The following is a 20,989-nucleotide window of genomic DNA, read 5'->3' on the forward strand; positions in this document are numbered from 1 at the left end:
AGTATTGCAATTTTTGCACCACTGTACCTCAATGATAGTGATACTTCAGGAGACCCACCTCCTAGGGGCCAACTGTACTTTTCTGGTGAGATATGGCTATGATAGGGTATATCACCCAGGTTTGCTTGTGGCTCCAGGGGGTAGCTATGTTGCTCTACAGGTCCCTGCCACTTGCGGTCTCTCGGATTTCCTGTGATTCCCTGGAGAGATATGTGTTGATAGTCAGCTCGATGGAAGGAGCCTAATGCAATCTTCTGATATCCCTTACATAAATATAGGCAGGAGCGGCCCATGCAGGTAAGAGGGGTGAGGCGGTGGAGCAGGGTGGGGGGAACTTGACGGATGATGACTAGGGAAAATTAAATAAATAATGTATTTACCCTCGTCATTTGTCGGGTCACCCCCCCCACCCTTCCCCATCGCCACACTGCTCTTACCTGCACAGGACACTCCTGACTTATCTTGCATTTAGCCTAAGTTGGGACAAACATACAGGGTATTTTAATGACATCCTGGCCTCACAGGACCTCCTCTAGACCCCAGAGATTTGATCTAGGACAGGGATGGGGCTAATCAACTGGGTCCTGGGCTTGGGCTAATGAGACACCTTGAGGGCATGGAGCTTAGGGACCAGAGCATACAAGCATGCTTCAGCAGCCCACAGGTCGCTATCCTGCATTGACCTCTTGCTGCTCCCAGACCCTGACCTTCTGCACACACACGGTTCACATATTTTACAACGGGGTGTTTCAGACTGTGCTCCGGTATTGTCCACATCGGAGTCAAGAGAGTGGGGGGGAGACAGCTGAAGCGCCTTAACACTTGGTTAATTCAGATGGGCAACTTCTCCCCATTCTCTTTACTCAATTGAAGGCCTTCCTACAAATCAATTACAGTGGACTCACCTGGGACCCTTTGGGAGGTCCATAAGGCCACCCTGAGGGGTCTGGCTTGCTCCTACATCAGAGGCAAATCCTGTGAGACATACGCCTGAATTTCATGTTTTGAGACAGCTATCTCTCTTTCTCTAATGGTACCTCCCAAAGAGAGTGCATTTACCACAGTGGAATTTCTTTCTTTTTCTCTCGATCTCTTTCTGTGCCTCTCTATATGTCTCTCTCGTGGAGTCCCACAGTGGATGTTTATTCAGCACAGTAGTCTCTCTCTATATCTAGCTCTATCTTTATCTCTATCGCTATCTCTCATGGTGTGTGTTTCTATCCCTTTAGTCCAGTTTTATTTTAGTGTTTTTACGCAATGTCTAATACAGACAGGAGATCAACTTATGAGTTACAATATTAAAACAATTAAAAATGCTGAAATTGTTTTATCTGATACAAGCTCTCCCTCACTTCCAGGGAGTCAGTTGTCCCCGGGGAAAACGTGTGAGTTCTGCAGTAATACTTCGGAGCCCATGATTCCAGATGTGGCCAGTGAAGAGTCCCACTGTAAATACTGCTGTATATAGGGTGCGAGTAGTTTTTTAATCTTTGCTTATTCTTTAATTAAATGGTAGATATATACTAGTTTCAGACTTGTATCTCCACCCATAACTATGATGTTTGGAATGGGTATTGGAGAATAATATGCAGAACTGGGAACACTGGGTCCTTTATGGTCAGATTTTACCGCAGGAATTTTCCATCTGCTTGTAACAGGTGTAAATGTAATCGGTCTTTCGGCTGGTGTTACCTAGTAAAATTGGCCTGGTGTTCTCGGACTTGCTATTTTTGGTTGTAGGAACACTGATCCAGTAAGAACTGGATGGGTGCTAACCCCCCGGTGGATACCTCCTCAAACAAATCATAAAGAGTCTAAATTTTAACTTTCACACAAAAATATTTTTTTATAGATTGCTGTCAGTTTTCCTCTTTCCTATCACTAGAAATATGTGTTCCTGCAGTATTACTTTGACCCAACTTAATTACGTTCAGTTTATCATCCTTTGAAGAATACAATGCAGAATAATTTGTAAGACTTTTTTCAAACTGTGACCCATGCTTAACAGACACATCTTAATGTGAGCGCTCAACTCTCTGAGATGTCTTATAGTCTTAAAGGCTAATGCCCTTTAAAAATAATATTGCAATTTTTATTTGTAACCTAAACATATTTATCATATTGTTGGTAGTTGTAAATTCAAAAATGTAGTTACTCGCTGTAAGAAATTGGGTTGTTGGTTGACTGGGGTGTAAGCCCTGGTCAAGCACCAACCAAAATCCTTGCCAGGGTAAAGCACAAGAAAACCCCAAATTAACCTGTGCTCACCCCCTTGGCACAGAGCAGTCAGGCTTAACTTAGAGTCAATGTGTAAAGTATTTGTGCAACACTTCAAACAGTGCAACAGTGAAAACACAGCACAAAAGGAGACCACATAAGATTTCGAAAAATAGAGTAATTTTTAGTAAGTAAAACAAGACCAAAACGACGAAAATCCAAATAGTAGAATCAGAGATATTGAATTTTTAGTGAAGATAACACCAAAGAGCACAAAGCACCAACTGGAAATATCTGGTCACACCTGACCAGGACAAAGTCACAAGTTCAGACCAACTGTGATGAGATGCAGGCTGGCTACAGGGACCCAGTTAGGCCCGCTGAACAAAGTACCTTAAATCCTGGTTGTGAAATGTTGTGTGGATCCATGTTTATGCGCTACACAGCTGAAGCGTTGTTTCCCAGATGCTGTGTGGCTGTATTGTGAGGTCCTGTTGCATTGTCGTCGAGTATCCCGTCGACGGGGCTTGTGATGTGAAGTTCGGCACGGGGATGCGGCATGAAGCAGGTGACACATTGGTTCCAAGGAGGTGGCCACTGAGATGCGGAGGCTGCCATCACCAAGAGGTATAAAGACCTGGGCTGTGGATGCATCGCGCCATTGGGGCAATGTGTCGATTTAGAGGACTACAGAGCCAATGTGGGTCTTTGGGAAGGTTCCAATGAATGCAGCAATGGCAATGCATCTGTTCTGCTTGGGATGCGTCACTCAGCCAAGGAGATGCGTCGCTCAGCAGAGAAGTTGCTTTAGTCCCACTTGCAAGCAGCTTAGGCACACTTCCAAGGGTCGAGGAGTGGGGTGGCACTACTTGGCAGGGTAGAGCCCAGGTGCTGGTGCAAGGTTATTGAAAACGTGTTATGCCCCAGAATCTTCAGATGAGGAGGCTAACCAGCTATCCCTTGGAGTCACTCTGGGTTCTGGGTTCAAGAGATGCAAATCCAGTCCTTCTCACCCAGGCAATAGGGAAGAAGGCAGCTGGTCAGCACAGCAGAGCAGCAGATCCATCAGAGCACCAGTCCAGTGGAGTGGCAGTCCTTCAGCAGCACAGCAGTCCTTCTTCCTGACAGAGAATCCACAGGTCCAGGAGTGTTCTGAAGAGCTGGTGTCTGAGGTACCATTTTTTTTATACCTTGGTACCTGGGTTCTGGAAAGTGGTAGAAGCATCTAGACAGTGTCTATGAAGTGCATGGAATTCCATAATTCCCCTGCCCTGGCTGTAAACTGGCTGAGGGGACAATGCAGGGTTATTAGATCCTTTGTGTGAAGAGAGTACATCGCCTATTCAAGTGTAAGCGGGGCTGAGTCCAGCTACTCCCTTTTATACTGCCTGAGATGGCAATGCTTGCATTAGATAAAAAGATCTTGGGCAAAAGGGTCATTTTTCCAGCAGCTATTCGCGTGACCAGGAGAAAGGTCCTACGTGCCCATATTGAATGAGCGAGTGCACCATGGCCAATAGAGTGGCATAGTTTTGCGATAAAGATTTGTCGATGGTAGAGAGTAGCTGGATGCTTAAGTACAAAATACCCTGCGTGGCCCATGAGAAGGGACATTTGTTGGCTAGGTATGTCTGTATGTCTCACGGGATGATGAGGCTGAGGGCCTGAGATTTGGTGGCGTTCATCTTAAACCCAGACGCTTTCTCAAATGCCGCCAGTTCCTCAAGTAACGGGGCAACGACTGGCGTGGTTTAGTTATTGTGAGAAGCACGTCATCAGCGTATAATGCTATTTTATGTGCCTGGCCACCCATCTTCACCTCAAGGAAGCCCACGACTCCGCTCTGCCAGCGGCTCCATATAGAGAGCCAACAGGATGGGGGAGAGGCGGCACCCCTGTCACGTTCCTTCCAATATTGGGAATACGGGGGATAGAGTGTTGTTGACACGGACCATGGCTTTGGGGTCTGTATAGCTAGCCCATATCCTCTGGTGAAAGCGAGGGCCTAGACCTACGGCTTCCAACACTTTGCGCAGGCAGGGCCAATGCACCCGATCAAACGCTTTTTCGGCGTCTATTGATAAACGTTGTGCGGGCACCTGTGACCGGTTGCTTTTATCGATAAGATGGAATATCCCATTCATATTCTCCCAGCATGTGCGTTTCGGAAGGAAGCCTGATTGGTCTGGGTCAATCAGCTTTGGCATATACTTTCCCAGTCTGTTAGCTAGGATCCCTGTAAATAGCTTAGCATCTACATTTAGGAGGGATATGAAGCTATAGGAGGCGCATTGCTGTGGGTCTTTTCCGGGCTTTGGTATGACTGTGATTGTGGCCATTCACATGGTCTCCGTGAGGCCACCCGTGGAGCTAAAGGAATTATACAGCTGGGCTAACAAGGGGGACCGTTGTTCCTCAAACATTTTATGAAAGGCAACTGTAAAGCCATCTTGTCCTGGGGCTTTGTGTACTTGAAGTCTTCCTATTGCATCGAGGACCTCTTGTGTGGTTATATCTGATTCTAAGGGTGCAGCTACAGGTTCCGTCAGCTTTGTTAGGGGAGCCTGTTCAATATAGATGTGGTGTGTAGGCTGCAGATTCTCTTTTGTATAGAGTTGTGCATAGAACCGCCCAAATTCCTCTGTAATATCGGCATCCCTTATCAGGGAGCGTTGGTATTGGTCCGTTAAAGCTTGTACCTGGCGGGCTGGATTTGGGTGTGCAGTCTATGTGCAAGCAGCCTGTCCTCTTTGTTTCCCCAGCATAGTAGCTCTGCCTTGTGCGGAGTAAAGCGTGCTCCCTTATGTCCATGTCTAAGGCCTTGAGTTATTTTCTGGCAGTAGTCAATTGTCGCAGTATGTTGTGAGACCCCTTCTGTCTATGTGTTTCCTCCAATTCTTTTATCCCCCCTCTAGCTCCGCGCGCTTGGCCCTGCGCTCCCTGTTGTGCCCTGCTGCTATAGCTATGTAGGTTCCCCACACAACCGCTTTAAGTGCATCACATAGTGTCGAGATAGGTATGCGTGGTGCGTCGTTGGTGGCAAAATAATCCAGAATTACCCACCAGACCTCCTTGACATTGGATTCATATGAGAGCAAGTTAGGATTGAGGCACCACATTTTGGAATTCCTGGTTGCTATGGGGCAGGCGCAGCGCTAGAGATATGGGTGAATGATCAGAGAGTGAGGCGACTTCAATGTCAGGCTTCGTCACTGACTGCAACAGAGAGGTGGAGACAAGGAAAAAGTCAATTCTAGCGTTGACTGCTGTGCGGCAGAGAAGCGTGTGTACAATTTTGTAGTGGGATGTTGATCGCTCCAAACGTAAACCAGCCCATGTCTGAAAGTCATTGGAGCCCCTGCGGGGTGAGTGCTCCTGCTCGCCTACTCTCTGAGGAGTCTGGTCCATTGAAGCATCTCGTACTATATTGAAGTCCTCCCAACTAGAATATTGGCATCTGGTGTAGTGTGGATTGACCCAATTACCTGGCAGATAAAAGATTCCTGGTGGTCGTTAGGTGAATAAAGGCTTGTAATCATGATGGTGCATTGGGGGAGGGCGATCTGCAGGGTTATCTGGCAGGCCGTGATCTCTGAATGCGTTTGTGTGACCCAGGCTGAAGAATGTGTTGCGAGTAGTATAGCTACCTCTGCCCTTTTACTCGGTCCAGTCGACCAGAATTGGCGATCAAACCACTTTGAACGCATATGACTCCAGTCCTTTTTACCAAGTTGGGTCTCCGGCAGGAGGCATATATCGCACTGTGTTGCCTTTAATTGTGAGAAGAGTGCTATTCTCTTTGCCGAAGAGTTTAGGCCCCTCACATTGAGACTAACCACCCGTACCATGACAAGGTTTTAATGTGAAGCATAGTAGTGGCTCCAGAAAGTGACACTGTGCTTCCGCTCTGATGGTGGATCGGGACATATGTAGGTGTGAGTGGTGCATGGGCTTGAGTTAAAGAAAACAGACAGTGAAAGGAAAATAGCAAAGTCACCAAATGTTGAAAAAACGGTGAATACATAGTAGGGGTCCTTGTCGTCGGCTCGCCTTGCTGTTTGTCTAGGATACTGACAGTTAATTGAGTCCTCCACCGATGCGTGCTTATATCAAGACTCAACCCTGGAGCAGATCCCAGTGCCAGGCTTGCATCTTCCATAGTCTGTGCCCGACTGAGGCCTTCTGTTATTTCGCCCAAGTCAGTCTATTCCATGGTGACAGATTTAATAGTTTAGCTCCTGTCTCTAAGACCTTCATTCGTCCTCTTAATCAGGTGTGGGGTCTTGCTTGGTAAGGTGTTGAAGCAAAGCCGATTGTTTCCTGATGCTTTCGGTTGTGAGCTGTTTGCTCACGATTTTTGCGAATTGTTTTTTGGGACGCCTCTGCAGGCCAGATCCCAGAGAGGGTGAGGGGGAGCCCATGCTTCCAGTTCAATCGCCCTGCTCCAAATCTAGTCCCAGAATTGCTACTGCCTCTAGAGAGGTGCGGGTCTAGCACACTCCATTCCATATGAAAACAAGGTGGAAAGGGTGACCCCATTTGTAATGCACTCCTTTATCCCTCAAATAGCTTGTAATTGGTTTCATACTGCGGAGACGCTGCAGAGTGATGGGAGAGAGGTATTGGAATAGGCTCACCTTGATCCCTTCAAACGTGATGTGGCTTTGCTTGTGTACCGCATTCATTATATGTTCTTTCTGGCGGTAGTTGTGTAGAGATGTAAGAATGTCCTGAGGGGTTCCTGGAGATTGAGATGGACGACCCGCTCTGTGCGTGCAATCCAGGAGGAATCTCAGTGTCTTTCAGTTCTGGGACAATCTGACGGAAGACTCGTGTAACAAAGTCCTCTAGGCGACTTCCAACCTCCTGAAGCGGAACCCGCTTGATTCTTATATTGGATCTCTGGGACCTGTTTTTCAGGTCTTCTAAGTAGCAGTTGAGGTCTGCATTGTGTTCTTTGAGTTCCAGTATTTCGCTATGGCACAGTTTCAGTTCCTCTTCTCTAGTGTTGCCCGACCTCTCCACGGTGTCCACCCGCTGTTCCAGTTCACCAACTTCACAGGGCAGTTCCTTCATATCATTGGCCATCTCTGTTTTCAGTGTCGCAATTTCGTCCCTCATTATACTAAAGAGTGACTCCAGGAAGCTACATGTGATTGGGCCTTCCTTGTACCTGTGCGGATCCCATTGACTTGAGTCCCAGTAAGATCACCACGGGAGCCTGCCCCGTATGCTTTGAGGGGGTTTTATGAAGAGGTCCTTGATTAAGGGGTCATTTTTGGTCTTGGTGTTCTCCATTTTCTGCCCCCTGGTGGTGTTGAGTGTGTGTGCGCTCTTGTTCCAACTGACTTTGTTTCTCTGTGCTTGAGCTGTTCCTCCAGGCGTTGATTCTATGTTCTGGATGTCCGCACAACAATCGGTGCAGCTTTAGTGACTCTCCAGGGGAGCCCGGGCACCAGATGCACCTGGGTCCTTGGCGTGGTTGCTACTTCCTCCCAGTTCACTTGTCTTGACCTGGAGGTCCAGGTCCAGGTCCTGCCATGCATTACGGGCCCCTCCTGCCCTGGTCAATAGTCTCCTCTGGCGCTGCACCGTTCCCTGTGGATGCACTGATTTTACGCCACTATGGGTGCAAATGGTCAGGCAAAAGTAGGGCCCCCAGCTTGGAACCAGCTTTTTGTTCAGTCCTTTTATTATAGCCCTATGGCACCGTAGGTCTGTCTCAAGAGCAGGTCCTGGGGTGTGTCTCCCTAAAGTCCGCTATCTTGCTGGGCCTCTCCCTGTCGCAGATTTCATTGGGCCCCTCTATCATTGTGGCTGCCAGCAGTTCCTTCTCCACCCAATATCTTCCTGTGCCCCACGCTGGTGTCATTGCATGGTGCAGCTGCTCCCTGGCTGCGTGGGGTGGGGATCTGCAAATGTCGGTTCTTTTCCCTAGTCTAGGGTGGCCGGGCTGCGTGCTGTATCTTGGCTTGACGGGTGGTTGCACGTACTTCAGGGCAGGAGTTGGTGCCAGTGTTGGCGGACGTATGTGTTGTTCTGTGTGAAAAGGGTATTCCTGTAGCGCTAGAGGGTTGGCACAGTCGTCTTGCCCACGCAATTCTGGGGTCGCTAGTGCAGGGAGGACATGCAGTGCTGGTACAGGGCTCTGTTTCACGCTCATGCAACTTGCATTCACTTTATGCTACCTTTTGGTTGTCTTCAGCGGGGCTGCTTTGGCTACTTTTCCATTGGGCCTCAGCCTGTCGTTGTGCCTCTAATTGGTGCTTCCACGTGTTTCCTACTCACCAGTCCTCTTACCCACCCCTTGGTCTTTTGCTGGCCACTCCGTTTCGTTTCACCTTTACTGCTTCCTCTCCGGCAGGCGGAGTCCTGTAACAGGCATCAGAGTCATGCTGTGGGGTGTTTCACTTAGTGGCAGTGGCGACACTTCGTCCATCTGCTGAGTGCCTTCTTCATCTGCTACACCATGCTATACCTGGGGCTCAGATTCACCCAGTGTGCAGCTGATTGCTACACACAGTCGCTGGTGGAGGTGCCCTGGCCTCGGCTGCGCTCCCACCTCAGACTGGATTTTCAGGTTGCAGGCGGTCAACATGCTGCAGTCAAGGTGTAGGCCGGGGGGTTGAGAGCCGCTGGTCCGCAGTTTATTATAGTGGTGGGGGAGAGGAAAAATGTGTTTTCCCACCGTCCACCCTCTTTTCCAAAGTCCGTGCACCAACCAGCTAGGACTCCTCTAACTCAGTCTCGGTGTCCGCACTGACTTGAGGACTCCGCAAATGGGTGCTGTGCACCACAGCGGCTCTGGTGATTAGGAGCTACCGCTACCGTCGGCTCCGCACCACTCTTGCACCTTCTTCAATCGATCGGTGGGGCTGGCTGCACCCCCGATCATTGTGGCTCTTCACCCGGGCTCAGATCCGATAAGGGTCCCGGGAATCTGCTGTCTGGCGCGGTGGAGCTCCAAGGAAACGCTCCTACATGGGCTTCATCTTGGACACGCCCCCCATGTCCTGCTTTTTAAATGCATTACACTCTGTCCGCTGGCTAGCCAGGGCCTACCCTAGGGGTGACTTATATGCATCTAAAAGGGAATATTGGCCCAGGCTAAATGTTTATTTTACCAGGTTGAAATGGCAGTTCAAACTACACACACAGGTTCTACAATTGAAGCCTAAGACATGTTTAAAGGGTTACTTAAGTGGGTGGCACAATCAGTGCTGCAGAACCACTAGTAGCATTTAAAATACTGGCCCTGCGCACATGCAGTGCACTGTACTAAGGACTTCTCAGTAAATTAACTATGCCAATTAGGTAAGAGCCAATATTACTATGTTTGGTGGAGAGAGCATATGCACTTTAGCACTGGTTAGCAGTGGTAAAGTGATCAGAGCCCTAGGACCAGCACAAACAAGGTAAAAATAAAATGGTGGAGGAAGGCAAAATGTTGTGTGGAAGGCCACCCTGAGTTGCGGATTTTGTTTAAAGAGGAGTGCAATTAATCATCTCTATTTCTCTTTGGGCAGTTTAGCATCCGAAAAGAAGTGTAATATTATTTATGAACCTATTTTAAAGGTTCCAAATGAGTCCTTGGCAGGGAGTTGATGTTCTTTCGATACTTTAGAAGGGCTTGCCTACCAACCAATAGAAATTGTCAGAAATGTGTGTTGCAGTTGGATTTGTGGAGTTAAAGGCAAAGCCTGTCATAGGTGTTAATAATTTTGTTTGCTTACAAATGGCATTGGAAGAAGTCGCATTTTTCCACTGCACTGTTAAAGGTTGCTCATTGTCATATAGCTACGGAAAATAATTCCTTACATAGACAGCCTTGTCTGTAGTAGATGTGACTTTTTCTACCAGCATGATGTGCGCAAGATGGCAATGATTTCGATGTAAACAGTTGTGCCTGAGGGCTGGAAGTATGCTTAGAGCCATCAGACCTCTGTTATTTCACTTCTGAAAGTAAAATAATTTCTAGGGATATTTTATGGTCACATTGATACGTGAGTCAGTTTAAATTTTCACAAGCTTTACATTTGATGCACATTTATTCGAAAACCTAATTGTCAAATAGTATGACTTTCAAATTGTCTTTTTCTTGTTACTCATTTCACTATTGTAAACGTGGTCTAATGTCTGAAGCAACCTCTTATCTAGTAATTTCTGTGTTGTCAAACAACAAAGGCCGTGTTAGAGCCTTTAAAACTACTGCACTCCTTTCTGGTCTGTAGTTTAAGTGGACAGGGTTATTTGGAGCCTGGATCGCTAGTTCTCATTAAAGGATATATTGTGCATATGTTTTGGCTTTGCTGCTTTATGGCGGGAAACATCCTTTACCACGATGGCGTTACAACGAGGAACGTTTACCACGCAACACTTACCTCGTAGACGTCTTCACCACGCGTTCTTCTTCAACGGACATTTTTACCACGCAAGTCTTCTTCCGCCTTCCTCGTCTGCTACGTCCTACGTCATTAGTGTAGTCCTTTTTTACTGTCTAAGGTGTTGAAGACGCGAGTTAAAGGAAAAAATTAGAAAAAAAAGGGGGCTTGGGGGGTCTCCCCCCAAAAAATAAAAAGTAAAAAATAAGAAAAAAAAGGGGGGTGGGGGGTCCCCCCCCCAAATAAATAAATAAAAATAACGTGGGGAAGGACAGGAAATCGATGTCGTTTTATGAGAAAGGAAATGACCATTCAAATTTAAGACGTATAACGTAAATCAGGAAGGAAGAACGAAGAGACGACGTGAAGAGGTAAGGGAAATATAAATTTAAAATACATATATATATATATATTGAGGGTAACGGGAAGGGAAAATTAAAAAAAGTATTGGGGGAAGGGGGATCACGTAAGGGTACAGGGGAGGGGTATAACCTTTACTAAGAGTATTCCATTACCATGCAAGTATGCGTGGTAAAGGAATATTAGTGGTAAAGATTATGCGAGGAAAAATCATTCCGTTGTAACGCATGCGTGGTAAAGGCATGCGTTGCAACGGAATTCGTTGTAACGACATATATTCCTTTATGGCATATATCGTTGATTCCAAGAAGTGTGGGACTAATTACCGAGCTGAATGTAAATGACATTAACCATAGGATTTGTGCTGTAGCAGTGTTCAGTCAGTGGGTTTCAAAACATTCTGTTTTTTGTTTCCTATCTCTTAATTATTTTTCAAGGTGTACTGGTGTGATTCAATCATTTTCGCAAAGGCAAAACTCTTCATATTTTGCTAGCATGTGTTCCCCACCCATTCTTCACCCATTCTCTGAAACAGACCCATTTAACTAAACTAGTGTTAGGCCAATATTATTGTGCGAGAATCAGGTCTGTAATTATTAAAAATGTGTTAATCTGACATTGCAAAAAGATCCACTCTAGACCTGTAGGAGTGCTGCTTGTACCTTCTTCTAGTTTGTAGTGCAATATGGTATGCCACATTGTGCCGAGGGGCAACAGCAGACTGAACAAGCACTTGTCTCTGCAGAAGATGTAAAGCGGTGTTCCGCAAAGCTGCTCCTGTTCCTGCCATTTTGATAAATATCTATTTAATGATAAAATACACAAATGACAAAGATATAACTAGTTTCTCTAGATGCAATTACCACAATCCTTGACAGTGAAGTAAAATGAAGTTGCTAACTCCAGCTTCTCCTGTAAGGAAAATACCTCCAAAAATAACACTAGAAAACTGTAGGTAAGTGGGATCAAAGTCAGCTCAATAACAACTCATTTGGGGAAAAAACCAACAGCAGAGGTAACTATGGAAGGATCTCCAGATTTTGGAGATAAACTGTAATTTCATCCATTTTTTGGGGAGTATAGCATGCAAATACCGATTCTGGAGAAAATACTTCAGTCTCCAACAATGAATTTTACTCCACCTTAGAACATTGGAATGTGGAGCACTCCATTGAATACAATGGAGTGCTCCGAGCTTCTTCGGGCTGGTAAAAGCCCGCAAAGCAACATTCCACTGTGGTTTTACAAAGACCTCTCAGAGCCCGAGGGGATTTAAACCCCCTACGGCTCCTTCGGCTCGAGTCTTTGACGCTGGAGCGTGCCTTTAATGGCTGGTAAAGGTCGCTACGGCGGGCTATAAGGCTATATTAACACACATATCAAAATCAGCACCTACGACTGACAGGTCTAATACTGACTAAACTAAAGTACCTGTTTGCTACTGAGAAGTGTCAGTATTCTTCTGTTTGATGTATAGTATTTCTGCTGAGAACTGCAGGTACTCCTCATTTCAATTTAAAGAAGTGCAGGTATTCAATACCTGTGAGTACCTGCCCATTTAAAGCACTGCATATCTTGTTTTAAAATATAATCACCAGTTAAGCCCATTCCAAACAAAACTATTTACATAGGAATGACGTGAGGATTTCCAGCCCGCCAGTCGAGCCTTCTTGATACACCAAAAAGCCTTCTTGATACACCAAAAAGGGCAGTTTTTCTGACTGTATGTACAACTTCAGCACAACCCCACGGTATCTCATTAAGACTAATGTGCCTTTTCTCACCCCATTGAATCTCAAGTCCCGCGTGCATGTGCTCATCTGCTACAGAGAGTTAATAAATCCCATTCATCAGTTTCATTTTCATAATCCTCCGGAAGAGAGAAAGAAAAGACAGTGTGTGAACAGTTTCGAAGGGGGTGCAGAGTAAAACGTTATATCACAAATGCACCTTACAGGTGCCTTTAGGTGCCTATGCTATTTCACCTCAGACATTGCTTTACCACTTCCGTGTTTGACAAACACTTTGACACAATGCTTGTAATTGCAAAATTGTAAAACTATGCCCTTATATGCAGTATCAAAGCAAATTGATATTTGGGTTTCTAATACTGTACATTGAAGGTTTGTTGGTGAGATAGTTGTTTATTGTTATTGTTCACTACTGTTGTGGTTCTTGTTTTAGATCCTTCGGCTAACTGTCCCAAATCCATGGTGTTCAGCAATGCTGTGAGGTACTGTAATACCACTTGCCTCTCGCTGACTCAGTGGGATTCCCTATGTGATGTGGTCAAGAATCCGGTGCAGGGCTGCGGTTGCCCAGAAGGCACCTTCCTGGACAGCTATGACATGTGTGTCTCTGCAGAACGCTGCACCTGCCAGTACAAGAATGACATAATCTCTGCTGGGGCCACTTTCAAAGATGGCTCACTTACATGGTAAGGATCATGGGACTTTTAATCATGCTGGTGTTCAGCCCCTCTGATGGGCTGCCGCGCAATACTGTGCAAGTGCATCTGTAGAGTGGTTTATGGCTTGACAATGCCTCCCAGACACAAGAACGAGCTGCTATGTTCTAGTCAATAGCATGGCTGAAAAAGAAGGGACTGATTTACAATCTGCACTTTTTAATACATTTTTAGAGTTACAAAAAGTATTACAAATTGCGTGCAGATTGTTAAACCTCTGCATTGCCTATATTACAGAGTTCTCCACCCCAACTGTGGAGTCTCAGCACATTCAAGTATTCATCTTAGTAGCAAATGTCTGAGGGACTGGAGAGAGTGGGTGTGCAAAGGGGCCTATTTACTACAACAGGGGATGGAAATTGTGAGGGGTGAGAAGTTTTTAAGGAAATTCAGTGATGGGTTTACGGAGGGGCATTACCCACCCACACAAGAGGAAGCATTACTTTGGGGGTGAAGAGATTTTCCAGCAAGTTTACAATCAGAGTTTGTGAATACCGAAAGTCGTACATTTATTCCAAAGTGTAAACTTTCTCAAGAGTGTAAGTTACCCTTGGGAATCAGACCCATAGTATATAATCAAAAATGTATACTATTAATGTGTAGGAAATGTGCTTGATGAGCTATGGGAGAGAGAGTTTGTACTCCTGATGTGAACTGTGGCTAAACTCTCACAAGGTTAAGAAAATATAGTCCCTCAAATGTGGACTGAATTGTATGAATAATCCTGGACATACCAATACCACTTAGCTCAAGCCGCAAAACCTTCCTAGGACGAAATTGCATGCAGTATATGAAAAGCAACTCTAAACCAACAAACAGATAAGAAATACAAAAGCAAAAAATACCGAATCCAATTTAGATTAAAATATAGATATTTAATGATCAAAATGAAAAAAGAAGGAATCAGGGTGACAAAAAGAAATTGGTTTTCTCTTTGAACCAAATGCATACTTTGGAAGTAAAAATCAAGCAGACCAGTAAACTGGCTGTAATCAGATGAACTTCTGTTATTACTGAAAGTCCCCGATTGAATCAATGTAAAGTTTCTGCCCTTTCTCCACCTTCGTTTTACAGTGTTGTGACCCAGTTTATTTGCTACTGAGGTGCTTCAAAGCAGACACAATGCCAGGGTGTCTACAATTTCCAATTAGTGCAGGTCAAAACCATTTTGTGTTTGCAAACGGTAAGAATCTCAAAATTCAACTGTTCGCGAATGCAAAATGGCCTTTCCCCATGTATGAAAGGCTTTGGTATATCGCAATTTAGGTAATCACAGTTTTTTGCAATTACCTAAATTGCAAACGCAAATAGGGAATCGCAATTTGCAACCCCTATTGCGCATGTAAGAAGCCTTTCCTAAATGCAAACTTTGCATTTAGAAAGTGCTAATTACCATCAACATCAAGTTGATGGTAACCATGTGCAAACTTTGGAAAATGCACAAAATGGTCTGTTTTTAAAGTGTCATGTAGTGCACAGTTGCCCCTAGGGCATGTGTGTGCTTTACATGTGCACACTTTGTTTTTTTGGGGTGCTTCAGGGGGGGCTCAGGCCCCTGGGCACCCTTGGCTTTGCATTCTCTAATTTGCGATTACCAATTGGGTAATTGCAAATTAGGTAATGCAATACCATTCGCACCTATGGGCCTGTAGGCCCATAGAAATGAATGGAGTCATATTACCTAACAGTGATTTGCTATTTACCGGATCGGTATTAGGTAATATTAAGGAATCAGAAACTATTTTGCGATTCCTACATACACAGCAGTTTGCGTTTCAGAAATAGTGTTTCAGTAAAAATCGTTATTTTAGAATCGCAAAATGCTATGTAAATACATCTAGCCCTAGGTTTCGTGAATGATTATTCTGCTTTATTGCCCACCTCCACACAAAGTAGCTTGTTGTGGTCTCCAGAGGATCAAAGAAATGTCTCGCCAAATCCAGACACATCTGCATCTACCCTTTGTGATCACATGCTCCTCTAGGTCTTCTATGCCTTCCTTTTAAAAGGAAAGAAGTGTCATGGTTTCTACTGACAAGCAGATAGGAATTTGGAATAGTTTGCAGTGACAGGAAGGCCATTGATCAGACAATGCTTAAAGCAGATCATTATAACACTTTGCTCAGAAGAGGAATAGGTGGGAAAATTAGCAATTACCCTAAATACCACCAGACTCCCTGAGAAAAAAAGTTAGGCTGACATTTCAGGTTGCGCTAGCTTTTAAGAAGTCTAGATCAAAATTGAATGCATTTATTACTTTTGCCCTTCCCTACTTAAATGCTTATAGAGTGGTGTTTTTATCTTAAGAAAAACGGATTTTACCTAACAGTATAACCCATTAAATTGCCACATGCACATAAATGGTTCTAAGTCATATTGTTTTAAGGTTACAAGTAGGGCAAATAGTTTACTCTCCCGATTTACCTTCAAAGCAGTTACAAAAAACTGTTAGTGCACATTTAAGGTAGATTTAACACGGGTCTAGCCTGTGGTGCCACATGGATGTGCTTGAGTCAATGTTAGATTTTAAATAATGTGCAGCTTGTGAATCTTGACATATTTTACAGCTGTGTTACAAACAAATAAATGATGCCAGTTTTATTTAAAAACAGTTTTCCAGTCCTTGCAGGAATTTCATAGCTATCCTTATAGCATGGAAACGACATGATAAACTAGAATGCACATGGCTGTTCGAGGCAGTTGGGTTTTTCATACTTTTAGAAATATGTCCTCTAGTCAAATCAGATCAAATCAAAACCAACTTTCTTTATTGGTGATTCAGCACTCAGGATTTAATAATTACATCAAATAGGATGTATTTATTTTACAACATGTGATTTTGTCCTTTACACAACATAAGTGTTCATAACAACTGAATATTATGCATGTAACAAATGTATATCAAGAAAGTTTCTTTGTTCAATGATTCTTTATTCATTTTCTTCATTAAATATCACACCAACAGACAGTACCCACAGTAGTCAATGCGTTTCGTCCTACAAGGACTTCTTCAGGGCTATGAATTGTATGTGAACAATGTTGGTTCTTCGAAGTGTTATTGTATAGAGATGTTCAAGGATTCTGACATCCAGTAAGAGCATAAGAATTGGAGTACATGTGCCCCTCGATGAAAAAGTATACACATGTTTCACCAATTGATCTATTTTTCCTTCCCTTTCCTTTCTTTTCTTTCCTTACCTTTCCTATTTCATGTTTTCACAAAGATCTATTTGGGGATCACCCAAAAAATGAGGGGATCCTATTTGCTGTATTCGTGGTTAAAATTAAGTTCTGAATGAAGTTTTTAGCATATTCATGTACATGTGTTCATAATTGCTAGACCTGACAGCCTTAGGGTGGTCTTCCCCAAAACGTTTTGCCTGCTTACCACCTCTTTTTGCTGATTCTTTTTGTTGGCCTTAGGCCCCTGAGCACTTTACCACTACTGACCAGCACCAAAGTGCACGTGCTTCTCCCCTAAAGGATGGTAACATTGTTTTATCCACAATTGGCATGTTTAATGTATTTGTAAGTCCCTTGTAGAGTGTACTACCTGTACCCAGGGCCTGTAAATTAAATACTACTAGTGGGCAGCCTCAAAAAGAACAATTGATGGGCAGAATGTTGAACAATGTCAAACACTCACCCCAGTGAAAAGATCTGGCCCTAAATCAAATGTCTTTTTGCGATCCATGCCATTCTAGTTTAAACCCAGCCATAGGCAAATCAGTCTTGACCCTGCTCCCCATGGAAACAGTTCTGCCCAAACTGCTAGGCCAGGTCTTCCCTGGACTGGAAACAAGCCACTTGGGACTGATTTCAATGTTTTACTTGTCATCAGCCAGGTTAGCTTGACTCCAGTGGCAGGGAGAGCACAAGACCCAAGTCTTTCCATACCCATCCCACTTGGGGTGACAAAAGCAAAAAGAGCAATTGATGGTCAGAATGTCGAACAATGACAAACATTTATCCCAGTACAGAGATCTGGGCCTAAATCCATCATTTTTTTGCTCCCATGCCATTTCCGTTTAAACCCAGCCGCATGCAAATCAGTCTTGATCATGCTTCCCATGGGAACAGTCCAGCCCCAACTGCCAGACCAGGTCCTTCATGGACTGGAAACAAGCATCCTGGGACTGGTTTAGGGGTTTCGCCCCTCATCAGCCATGCTAGCTTGACTCCAGGGGCATGGAGATCACGGGACCCACATCTGGGCATACCTATCCCACTAAGGGTGACAAATACAAAAATAACTTTGGCCTGCAGCATAGCTTGTGCCACCCACACATGTAGCCCTTTAAATATGTCTTAGGCCTTCTACTGCAGAGCCTGTGTGTGCAATTTTACTGCTTTGTAGACTGAGAATTTAACATCCCTTGCCAGGCCTTAAACTCACCTTTTATTACACCTAAGTCATCCCTAAGGTAGGCACTAGGAAGCCCATAGGGCAGGGTGCTATGTAAGTAAAATGTAGGACATGCACTTTTAAGTCTTGTATGTTCTGGTAGTGAAACACCCCTAAATTGGCTTTTTACTACAGTGAGGCCTACTCTTCTTATTGTTTAATATTGGGAATTCCTTATTACACTTTTAAGTTGTAATTCTGATTGAGAAGGAGTAGCTGTGTCATGTTTCATATGATTGGAATGTTATTGATAAATCCTCTTTACTATTAAAGTTGGTTTTAACATTACCAGTTTATGAAAGCCACTTTTAGGAAGCTGGCTTTTCTCTTCTCTTATAGCTCAATGTGCCTGCAGCCTGTCTCCAATACACATCTGGGATGGCTGACGGCTTGACTTTGTGCATTCCTCTAGACAGATACACACAAAAGAAGGGTTGGTGTGTCCGAGAGCCCCTCTGCATCCCTATGACTCATTCTGAACAGGATGTGAGGGAGTGGCTGACACTCACACCTGAATGGGCAGTGTCCTGCCTCCACACGAAGGACTGATTGCCCCCCTTTAGTGAGTTTGGAGCCAGGGCTATAAGGAAAGAACCGTTCTGCACTTCAGTGACCCTTATTAAAGTCAAGCCGACTTCAAAGGCACAATTGGGTATAAGTACTGGGTCTCATTAATCAATCATACACTTCTGGACTTATAAAGAACCCCTGTCAGAAGAACTGCTGTGCTGCTACAAGGACTGTCACTCTGCTGGACCACTGCTCTGGAATAACCTCTTTTCTGCTGTACTGCCCAGCTGCCTGCTGCTCTCTGACCCTGCTGACGGTGAGCTGGACTCAGAATGATCTTCAATGGATTGTTGGCTTGCCTCCTGTTTCTGAAGTCTCAGGGATATCAAAGACTTCACCCTGCAACCTGTAACCAGCACCTGCACTCGGTCTGCTGTGTGTCCTGCTCTGCCAAATGGCTCCAATTCAGTCCTGGGCCCTTGGAAGTGAGTTTTAAGTGCTGCATCTGTGACATCCCATGCATTGACGCCACTGCATTGACGCTGCTGTAGGACCGTGATGCTCGCATCGCCTCAAGGTCTCGCTGCACCTTTGACGTTGCTGGAATCTGCATCAACACATCACTTTCAACCGAGCAGTTCAACTTCAATGCATCGCTTTGGTGCTTGTCACCATCAACAATCCTTTGATGCAATGCAGTTCGGAACTGACGTCTTGCCTTTCCTCACAAGGATCAAAAATGATGCCTTGCCTCTGCATCTCCCTGCATCGTCCTCAGTTTTGAAGCATCCAAGCTATTGTTTCAGGAGGCAAAGGCTGGTCCCTGTATTCAACCTTAGCTCCATCATGGTCTGCCTGAACTTTTGGGTGTGACCCAGTCAAGCGCAACCCAGTTGCCCTGGTTAGCGCTACTTGTATCTAGGCTCTACAAAATAGTTTATTCTTTAACAATTCATATCTATTCTCAACTTCTGCCTATTGTTTTTTTAGTTTTGGTCTTACTTTACTCATAACATTTTTCTCTATTTTTCATAATTGGTGTTGTCTTTTTGTGGTGTTTACTTTAATTTATAGATTTCCTCTTAAGCTAAGCCTGCCTGCTCTGGGCCAAACTATCAGAGGGTGAGCACAAGTCAATTTAAAGTGTGTACCTGACTTACCCAGGCTAGGATTGTAGTTCCAGCTAGGAAAGGATGAATAACTCCCCTAACCAGATACCCAATTTCTAACAGGGAAGTATTAGAATATGGTAGCAGTTTAAAGGGTGATGTTTTACTATTACAAGAAATGATAAACAAAATAGAAGTGACTTTTATGATGCAGTAAACAAAAATAATGGATTGGTTAGCATACAAGCGAAAAAACGATCTCAAAGTAATAGATTCAGGTAATAATATAGAAGGGAGGTTGGTATATTCTAATCTGAGTGATAGCAGGGAGGTGATGATTATTTTTAACATTTATAGTCCCACTAGAGACTCTCCAGAATTTTTAAACTTAATAAAACAGAAAGTATATTCGTTTCTAGAGCACCACATCCTGTTGTAGAGGTTACTTTCAATTTCATTTTAGATAATCTACTAGATAAGCAAAGTAGGTTCAAAGGCGGACCACCAAGAATGTATAAGTATATCTGAAGGTTTCAAAATAGAAGTTATGTAAATTTCCAATATTGTTTCATTTGATGTAAGTTCCTCAACTAATATAGTGAAAAATATGGCATGGAGTTTAAATGATAAGTTACTACTTAATCAAATCACTTATAAAAAACTCAAAACACCAACACCTCATATTTCCAAGAAAATAAAGGAAGACTGTATCACGTAGTACAATTTGGGACTCAATGAAGTAGCTATATTGAGACAGGGTTGTATAATCATTTCTGCTTTAGAGAATAGAAAGTTGAAGGAATCATTGTTCAAACTGGAATGGGAGATAAATAGTATCGAGAAGTTGTGCATATCATTCAGAAATGATTACATTTTCTTAAAATGAAAACCCTGAAATAATAATATACTAACATTTGTTCAAGAATAGTGGGATATATAGTCCACTGAAAAAGACAAAATCACTATGCAGAGCAGACAGAACCAGAAAACTTGATGCCTCCTACATGAAGTTTAAAAGATTAAAGAATCACAAAACAGCTCTGAAAGACTGGATTTGTAATGTCAAAAATAAAAATGTTGGTATGATATAAGGGATAAAGTCCCCTAGCTGTACATTATAAGGATATTGAAAGTCACTGAGGATTTCCTTTACAAGGTTATGAAACTTCGAGGTGACTTGCAATATCCTCATCATGTAAGCAAGGGGGTACTTCAACCCATATAATACATGATCACACCATCACCTTTCCCACAAACCAGATGAAAGGGCAAGCATGTTTGCAAACATGTAGAATAAAAATAAAATCTCCAGCGAAAAATTAAACAGATCAAAAACCTGTTAGCTATTTGTTGCAAAAAGATATTAGGTGTCATTTTTCAAAACAAAAAAAGCTGCAGTAGCTCAGAAAGTGTAGACACATACAGAAAGATTCTTGCATTTTTATCTTAGGGGTATAAACCATAAACATATTCTCTGTGCTTGTCATTGTAAGCTATTATAGCCTTAGAGCAAAGGTAGCGGGCTCTACTGGCCATTAAA

At 43.9% G+C, this 20,989-nt stretch overlaps 1 protein-coding gene across 1 annotated transcript in view; it reads left to right on the top strand.

Annotated features, from left to right (window-relative positions):
• Positions 1 to 20,989, top strand: part of LOC146860906 (mucin-5B-like) — an 814,361-nt gene that overhangs the window by 528,845 nt on the left and 264,527 nt on the right. Inside the window, exon 16 of the mRNA XM_085644901.1 lies at positions 13,143 to 13,395. Within this exon, the coding sequence (XP_085501027.1) occupies positions 13,143 to 13,395 (253 nt within the window). The remainder of the gene's footprint in view (positions 1 to 13,142; positions 13,396 to 20,989) is intronic.

Source organism: Triturus cristatus, chromosome 3_1 (assembly GCF_964204655.1).
Source record: "Triturus cristatus chromosome 3_1, aTriCri1.1, whole genome shotgun sequence".
Taxonomy (NCBI): domain Eukaryota; kingdom Metazoa; phylum Chordata; class Amphibia; order Caudata; family Salamandridae; genus Triturus; species Triturus cristatus.